A 9,583-nucleotide genomic window follows, 5' to 3' on the forward strand; every position below is an offset into this window, starting at 1 on the left:
GTTATTAGTAGCTTAAGGGCAGCTATTTGATCTAGAGAGAACGGTGCAGTAGTAGAGGCATTGTCAATAGACTCAAACAAATGGGCATAGCGGCCTTGTTTTCTAGTTTTGTTATTACGCCCACATGGGAGGACCATAGAGCTTCCAGCATGTTTCCTTGGTATGGTGAGGGCAACCACAATAATCACATTTAACAGTTTCTCGAGGAGGGTTAGAACCCTTAGACGGGGTTTCTGCAATTGGAGTAGCCAATAGTGGAGACCGAACAGGAACTGTAGAGGGTAGCATAACAGAGCAACGATGATTCTCAGATAGAACCACATTATATGCCTGGAGAAGAGTCAGAAAAGTCTCACGACCCAATATATGTACCCTGATCTGATCATATTCGAGGTTGAGACCTGTTAGAAATTCGTATACCCGTTCCATTTCACGCTCTGTCTAAAGTGTACCAGCATCAGTAGGGCAATCCAAATTTTACCAAAGGCTGCATAAGGTGGAATAATACGCAGAGAGAGACAACCCTTTTCTAAGTGGTGGAACGAATAGTATAGCGAATCTCATAGATTTAGGTATAATTCCCTCCCTAAGAATAGGTTTGCTTCACTACATCCCAGAGATCCTTAGCAGAGTTGAACAGGACAAAGCTTGGACTAATCCCAAGGTCTATAGAATTTATCAAAAAAGACATAGTAATGGCATCATTGACTAACTAGATGTTAGTGACAATAGGATCAGTCGGTTGAGGAGTGTCTCCAGTGAGAAAACCAAAGAAGTTATTCCCACGAATAGTAAGAAGACATGCCCGAGACCACGTGAGGTACATCTGACCGTTAAGTTTGATGGGTCCAGGATGAAGAGTGGTCTGAGCATTTGAACGACGTCCATCAGGGGCCTCAGTAGGTACCACAACATCCTTGTCATCATTACTTATAGTAGTCATAGCTTAACGAAGAGAGAAAGCACAAGTGGAAAGAGAGCACGGCAACAACAGGCACAGGCACAGGCACAGGCACAGGCGCAGGCAGGCAGCGTGGGCAAGAAGGCGCAAACAGGTAGGCAACGGCAGCAGGTGATGGCAACGGCAGGAAGGTGCAGTGTAGCCAAGCGATGGCAATGGCTGCAGCAGCAGCGATGAGAGGCACAGCAATAGGCCACAGGCAATAGCGGCGATAGGCGGTATCAAGCAGCAACAGCAAGCGGTGTAGGTGGCTGCTTCGATGAGAGGCGCAGCGGCAATGGAAGGTGACAGCGAGGTATAGGCAGCAGTGGGGCACGAGGAAGCACAGGCAACGACAAGGTGCAAGGAGTCGCAGTGCCAACGAATGTAGGTGCGGTGAGTCAAGGTTAGGTTTGCATGGAACGGGATTTAGTCTACCATGCTAGACTAGGAGGTGAGGGGCCCCATGGGCGGAGAAGAAAACCAAAAAAAAAAAAAGGAAAAAGAACTTTTAGGGGTTTTTGGCTCTGATACCAAGTTGAGAATCAGAGATTTAGAGAATAAATTGGCTTGTCAGTAATGACAGAGGTCTTTCTTATTTATAAGAAGATTACAATAGATCAAATAAGGAAAGTAGAGTAACACTGACTAAGCGTCCCTATCTACAAGATACGCTGACTAAGCGTCCCTATCTACAAGATTCACTACAGTAAATAGTAAAAAATAAAACTTAACTAAGGTAAGAATAAAACTAATTACGATCATCTCAACAAAAATTAAGTATGAAACATTGTTCAATATCAACAAAGATTATATGAAGCATGAAGGGAAATCAACATTCAGTTTCAGTAACGGAAATCCAATTCCTTATGTTTACAAACCTATACAACAAGCAAGATTGCCCACACTAAAGGATGGTATACCATGTTTCTCTATGCTTGTGCCTTTATTATTCATCTAGTAGATAGGAGTAAATCAACCAGTGTTCCAACATGATTGGGTATGGATTTTTTTTTTTTATTTACACTTTTCCAAATTAAATCCAAACAGAAGGTTCTCAAGTATTACAAAGCACCAATACAAATTGATGCACTCTTTTTGGTTGACTAGTAGTAATTGATGCAACAAATAGGACTGTCTGCACTAAAGAATGGTATACCGTACCTCTATTATTCGTCTAGTAGATAAGAGTAAATCTACCAGTGTTCAAACATGATTGGGTATATTATTATTTTTTTACCCTTTCCCAAATTAAATCCAAATAGAAGGTTCTCAAGGATTACAAAGCAAAGGTCCCAACCTAGCTTTATAAATTTTTTTCATTTTGTACATTATTTATCTTTCGTAATAAAGTAAAAGTTCTCCACCCCTCTTTATCCTTTTTCTTTTTTTTGTGGGGGGGGTGGGGTTGGCAGCAAACTGTGTAGGAGCATCTCTATACTTTTATATGCTAGCAGATTTATTCTATTGGCATGGTAGAGAGGGCTAGAACTAACTGTTGTGCTTGTCCTCATATAGATGTGTATGTTAGATCGAACACCAAGAAATAAGAGAATAAACAGACAAAAGATCCGCACGACACAGATTTAACGAGGTTCGCACACCAATGTGGTGTGCTACACTGCTACGTCCTTGGGTGAAGAAGAAGATGTTTCACTATGCAAAAGAGAGATTACACCCAAGCAATGGCGAGAAAACTTGCGCTGGAACCCTAGCTTGAAAAAACCCCCAAAATACAATGACTTGCTCAACAAGACAACAGTACATTATATACTCCAAGTCACGGGTCGACCCATCAGGTCGCAGTCAATCCTATCGGCCTAACCCCTCTACTTCCATCACAGATCTCAGAAAACTTCTCATTCAGGTCGCCACCAAATTATGTCGAAGCGGGTCAATCTTCAACACTGGTCAAGAATTCGAGACAAACTTAACAGTGTATATATCCAGAAAGTAAATACCTACCAATTCATACTCAACCCTAAGAAATTTCTGGGACCGAATAGTATTTCGAAAGTTAGAACCTCCAAAATTTACATATTGCCCAGTAGGCTCATAAGTTTTTGTTTGCAATTTTAATGTTCATTCACAGTTTTGCAACCCCCAATTTTAGCCCTACTTGTGATAAACTAAAAGCTCCGTATCTCAACTTTCCTCGGATGTCTGTGATGAACTTCTATTCATCCAGATTAGGGGCGGTCAATGGGCAGGTTAGGTTGGAGGGAACAACCCACTTATTAACCAACCCATGTATGACCCTTTTAACACAAGTATGCTACTGTATTAAAGATTGTCACTGCCAGCCCATACATACCCAGCCACTCCCAACCCCACCCTACCACCCCCCCCCAAAAAAAAAAAAAAGAGATCTAGCAATAGCTAGCTCAAGAGTCAAAATCATGTGAAGTCGGAAAATTGCTCAACTAGTTCAAAAGAGAACAACAAAACAGATCCTAAAGGCCAGAATCAGTTTCTTTATAACTGTTCAGATGTTGAACCAAGGTAGTATTTGAGATCACTTCCTATTTCCAGATTCTTTACTTGTTCTCAGGTTAGTGTCCCCTTCCTCTCCTTGTTTCTAGTACTAGGCCGTACCCTGTTTCTCTCTCATCAGTCCACCATCAACCACTCCTTTTCCTCTGCCTCAACTTCTCCATCGATTCAACTACTTGGGAATTAATTTTATGATTAAATCTGGAAACAAATCATTCAGATCTGATTATTATTATCTTAAGATCTGACCATCAGATAGGAGATCAGATCAGAGCAATCTGAGCAATCTGAACCATCAGATCCATCCTAACTCATTAGTGGGCCCATTACCCGCAGGCCAATCAAATTCATCAGACCTGATCAATCTGCATCAATAATACATGTTATTAAAACATAAGGCTGGTAAATGTGTAAGGCACATGAAAGAAACTCTTACCCTAACCCTACCCACCGAAGCTAAATAGTGTAAAATATTTAACCTTACACTCCAAATGAGAGGTGGATAAGGTGGAAAACAAGTTTCACTTGCAGCCCTAGACACAAGTAAAGGAATCTATCTAATAATTACCTGAGCTGATAAACCAATTCCTCCAGGATGCTGATCATACAAAAGAATTCTTTCTGGAAAATCACGGGTTTCATGAGGATTCGCACACTCAGAAGCCAAGTCCGAAGAGTTACACATTATATAACTACATGCAAGAAAAGAAAACAAGGCCTTTAGATCCATTAGGAATTAATTCCATGGAATTTCATATTATAGACAGATTACTTCAAGGTAAGATGACAGTCAGAAACAAACCTGAAATCAAAAAGAGAAAAGTTGAAATTGATGTCCATATATTACTCCAAAATATTCATAGAACACGTCATATGTTCTCATGGAAAAAATTGCTACAGAAATTGATCAGACAAACTTGAAATAAACAACTTTCAGCAGTCTTCTCAGAGAAGTTACTTGAAACTGCAAGTTTTCATGCAATAAACTTACAGAGGCACCGTATTAAGAAAGCGCATGACAAGAAGCATTGCTTTTACTGATTGGGGAACTTGAATCCAAACTGCCTGTTTATATGTAGAGACAAAGAAAATAAAAAATGGAAAGAACCACAAAAAATAGATCAGCATGCTAGAACCAACAACATTTGAAAACAACAAAATGAAATTTATTTATCAGAACACCCATGAGGAATCAATGTACACCTGTGATTCATAAGAATATCTAGGGAGAGAAAGTTCTACTTCCTCAAAAATTTTATTGCTTCCACGCCAAATACGATAGAAGCCGAACCATGTGGTAGTTACTTTGCAGTTATTTGTCTGGGCAGATGTTTTCCTCTGCTGCACGTCAGAAATCCTTGCTGGATAAGCCTAAGAAACAGTAAAAACAAAACTAAAATCAGTGATGGAGAGAGAAAGAGAATTGGCAAGAATGTCTCTTTGCAATATCTATATCACGTTGTTACAGTTGTTGGGAAGGGCAAAGAAAATCTTCCATTGTTAGGAACATCATAATGTGGATACTTCAATATAGTGCTGTTCTACACTGTGCTTGTCCCCCAAAGAAAATTCTTTTCCACTGTTAGATCGAGAGAGAGAGAGAGGGAGGTGCAAGGGGAAACTTCGCAGCTTGAGCGAAATATGATGGTTCTTCCCTCTCCAGTCACAAGTTGTGAAACATAGCCAGAAAATGTACAAATTTCACACAGCTACCTACCTACTTCTATATATACGTATAAGGTACCCCAAACTCTCCTCTTCCAAAAACAGGGTTAACATAATCAGAAATGTAGAAATATCCGAGTTATGTTGTCACTACACAACATGTTACCAACACTATGCCCACTTCGTTCTCTCGCTCTGCACGCGGCGCTCCTTGCTAGCGGAGCGGAATACCGAAAAAAGAAAGGTTTTGGAAGAAAATAGAGTCGATCTCAGAAATAAATATTCAACTATCTGATAGAATGATATCATTTTCCATGACAGTGCCTCCCTAAAGCCCCAATTTGGATGAAGAAAATGGGCATTTTTGGGCTTCCGGAGACAGTATGCAACTGGATGGTGAAGATGGTTCCCTAATGTTCCAATAAATCATCCACAGGCACATCATAGTACACTGACGTTACAAGTCTTCACTTTGTGCTCAATCCATTAATCCTGTGATCTAAATGAATAAATGATGCACATGCTTAAAAATGGTATTCAAAATGTAAGGCCTGTAAAGGTGTCATCTAGCACAATAGGTAAGGGCCTTGGCTAGGTCTAGCCGTGTCTTGGGATCAAATGTGGGTTGGGGCTCGAGTGTGTTAATTTTAAAATAATCTTCTCTATCCCCCCAAAAAAATTGTAAGGCCTATGAAAATGTACATTATTAAACAAATAAAAACTGGCATTTATCCACGAGAAAAATGATAACCACAGAAAACAAATGCAGAGAAGCTAGTAAGTCGAAATAAAACCACTAGACCGTTAACCCCAAAGAGCTAGAAACATCAGAATCAGTCTATAAGAATGCTGCTGAAAAGGCTATACCTGAATAGAAGTTATTGAAAAGTGAGAAATGAAACAACTGAACAGAAAGTCATTGCTAAGTCAGGACATCAACCATTTTTCTAACATTGAAAAAATTTATAACTAAAAATCTCAGAAACTCAACATGTCACTATGTCAGAAATTTATACTTCACAAATAAGCATGTACGTCACTAAGAGTCTAAAAATATGTTGTATGAGTATTTATTTTAAAAAAAATTAATAAATAAATAAGAGAAATGCATACAATTGCACCACCAATGACATTAATATCTGTGTAGTCACGTGTCTTTGTGTAATACTTCAAGTTAGCTTCTTGACATAGAGCAACCTTTGTTGATAAATCCAAGGCCTTCACCAAATAAGTTTTCCCTTGATGCATATAAACTGCCCCTTCATAAACCTGAAAGATAAAATAGTGGCCAAATCACAATTGAAGGTACATTGATTAATAGGCAGAAACATTTAGGGGTGTAAAGCACATCAAAGCTGAGATGAAAATGGTTCTTCAACGCATGGTACTGAAATTACAAAATTATCATAAAAAGGCTTGATTGCTGAACTGCCCAAAGATTGCATACTAAATACAGAATAGGAATAACAATTGTTCTACCTGAAAGAAGGCCTTGCTTTCCTCAATCTCTTCAAGGACTTCATTACTTTTATTCGTTATTACTTTGTATCTCTGAGTCTCTATTGCTCGAATAGAAATTGCATGTGAAGGTTTTTTCTGGAAAAGAAAGAGAGATATAGAAAAGTCAACTACCTTACTACTTGCACAACATCAAATAAAGGATATAGCATTCTATGCACACTAGTAAGGGCCAAAACTACAATCTTCTGCCAAAGTATAGCCCTAAGAACAATTTCTGTTTCTACTTGCCTATTTATATCTCCAGACAGAAACCTGAAGTTTAATCTATACAATCCCCTAAAAACCATTGATGACATTTTCACCCTTTTTAATTTGGAAGCTCATAGGATATGTCATCCAACCAGCTTCTATTTGTTTTACTTTACTGATGCTATCAGACAAACTTTACTCACCCATCAAATGATATTAGAAAAAGGAAAACTTTTGAGTGCAAGGCTGCAAAATTTGCAACATAATCCTGTAGTATCATATATAGACAAAGTTACATCAATCCCCATGAAATTTTAGTAGCATTCTTACCTTGTATGTTTAGATTAATAAATTAACAGGGCAGATGACCAAACCATCTGTTATTCACTTGGCAAAAATTCATCAGCTCAGCCCGTCTCAATAAGCTTATCAGGACAGTTGATGCAATCCCAGGTTCAATAACCCTATGGGTCCATCCAGATGATAAACAGGTCAACAAATGGTAGTGGCAGTTCTTAAATATCTAGAAAGTATAACATCCTTTTTGGAAGATAAGTAGGAAACGGGACAAAGCAGTAATTAAAATTTAAAGGACATGTCAAATCTGGAATTTAATACAAGCATGGGACAAAACAGAGAACTTTAAAGAGGAGGGCATTATTTTAACTACCCAAAGAGTCTGTCCTTAATTGGTAATAACAAAGAAAGTCGTCTTTTAAATACATTAGCTGATAATGTGGTCAAACAAGGAAAATGGAACTTTGCGGGAGACACCAATGTGATGTGGAACGAGATGATGACTTGTATTAAGAGGGTTGCCAAAGAAGTTCTAGGGGAAGCAAAGGCTAGTTGTGAGGCAAGAGGGAGACGTGGTGGTGGGATGAGGAGGTCCAAGTGGCCATTAAGACCAAGAAAGTTTATTTGAAGACATGGCAAAGGACTAAAGATTCAAAAGATAAGAAGATGTATTATGATGCCCGAAACTAAGGAAGATTGTGGGATGGCTAGGACAAAGAAATATTAGGATCATTATATTAACCTAAACACAAAAGAACGGGAAAAGGCTATCTATAAGATAGCTAAAATGAGAGAAATGAAGAATAGGGATTTCAACCAAATGAGGTGTATCAAAGGTGATGACGGAAAAGTCTTGTAGTGATAAGGAGTAAAAGAGATGGGATGAGCATATTAGTGCCTTACTAAATTGAGATAGTTCGAGTAGGAATGACCTGAAAGATTGCTTTACTCAACAAGACTCCACACATCATAAATATGTATAAATGGTTTAGTGTGGCGGAAGTTAAAGAAGCCTTGAGAAAGATGAAAGGAGGCAAGACACTAGGACCAAATGAGATCCCAATCAAAGTGTGGAAAAGCATAAGAGTATGTAGGGTTGTTCGGTTAACCAAGTTGTTTAACAGGATTATGAACACTATAAAGATGCCAGATGATTGGAGGAGAAGCATTGTAGTCCTGGTCTACAAAAATAAAGGGGATATTCAGAGCTGCAATAACTATAGATACATAAAACTAATGAGTCACACTATGAAACTATGGGAGAAGGTTATTGAAGCCCGCCTGAGCAGAGAAACCAAGATCTCGGAGAACCAATTTGATTCTATGCCAAGTAGATCCACAACAGAGGCTATCTACTTATTGAGAAGGTTTATGGAAAGTTAAAGAGCCCACAAGAAGGATCTCCACATGGTCTTTATTGACCTAGAAAAAGCTTATGATAAATTTCGTAGAGATTTAATCGGCATGTCCTAGTAAAGTGAGGGTTGTCGAGTACATATGTGGATATAATCATGGAGATGTGTGAGGACGTGATAACTAGTGTGAAATCTTTGGGAGGTCAAGGCAAGGAATTCCCAATTACGATTGGGTTACATCAAGGATAGGCTTTAAGCCCCTATTTGTTTGCATTTATCATGGATAAATTAATTAAGAGTATTCTAGACGAGGTCCCTTGGTGTGTATGCTCTTAGCAATGACATTGTTTTAATAGACGAGACTAAAGCAAGGAATAATGCTAAGTTAGAGCTATGGAGATCAACCTTGAAAACTAGAGGTTGATGTAGATGTGGCTGGTCTTACCTGGTTGGACCAATATGACCGACTTTGGAAGCGAAGAGCCAAGAAGAACCGGTCCAGGCCGGGTTTTTGGTCCAACAAGGTCTGGTAGTAGTTAGTTTTATATTATGTCTTTTATTTATCTTTGAGTAGGATACGTAGGAGGTAGAGAAGTAGGAATCTATTCGGAGTCTAAGTAGGAGTCAATTTCAGTTTTGGGGTCTAAGTAGGAGTCTTTTATTTTCCCTTTATATACTTGCATATACTCAATGTTTGATTTTAGAGTTAATTTTATGTAGAATTAGTGAATTCGTGCATTGTGTGATTCCCCTTCCCCCTATTGGGCGATTTTCCCTCTTCTCCCTAAGGCTACCCCATCAATTTGGTATTAGAGCCGAAGGATCCCCATTCCCCATCTCTTTTCTTCCCTGCCCATTCTCTATTCTAGTTCCTACAGAGACTAAGAACAAAAAAAGAGAACCAATTCTACCTAGAGAAGAATCAATCCCCCTTGTCTCGCCGCCCTCCTCTTTCTCCCAGGTTCCTGCGATCGAGCCCTTTTATAGGGGTCTGACAGCCAAAAAAAAATCGCTCACGCACCCCATCCCTTCGATCCTACTGAAACCCACAGGGCAACCCCTCCAGCCTCTGTTTTTTCCCCTTCGATCAAAATCCTTCTTCTAGGGTTCCAGATTGTGAAAA

The 9,583-nt window shown here is 39.1% G+C and overlaps 1 protein-coding gene across 1 annotated transcript in view; it reads right to left on the reverse strand.

Annotated features, from left to right (window-relative positions):
* LOC122058002 (uncharacterized ATP-dependent helicase YprA) overlaps positions 1 to 9,583 on the reverse strand; it is a 55,835-nt gene that overhangs the window by 4,881 nt on the left and 41,371 nt on the right. The window contains exons 20-24 of the mRNA XM_042620374.1: positions 6,578 to 6,694; positions 6,212 to 6,367; positions 4,637 to 4,804; positions 4,425 to 4,498; positions 4,002 to 4,170 (exon numbers count right to left, since the gene is read on the reverse strand). Of these exons, the coding sequence (XP_042476308.1) occupies positions 4,002 to 4,170; positions 4,425 to 4,498; positions 4,637 to 4,804; positions 6,212 to 6,367; positions 6,578 to 6,694 (684 nt within the window). The remainder of the gene's footprint in view (positions 1 to 4,001; positions 4,171 to 4,424; positions 4,499 to 4,636; positions 4,805 to 6,211; positions 6,368 to 6,577; positions 6,695 to 9,583) is intronic.

This window comes from Macadamia integrifolia, chromosome 12, assembly GCF_013358625.1.
Source record: "Macadamia integrifolia cultivar HAES 741 chromosome 12, SCU_Mint_v3, whole genome shotgun sequence".
NCBI classification, from domain to species: domain Eukaryota; kingdom Viridiplantae; phylum Streptophyta; class Magnoliopsida; order Proteales; family Proteaceae; genus Macadamia; species Macadamia integrifolia.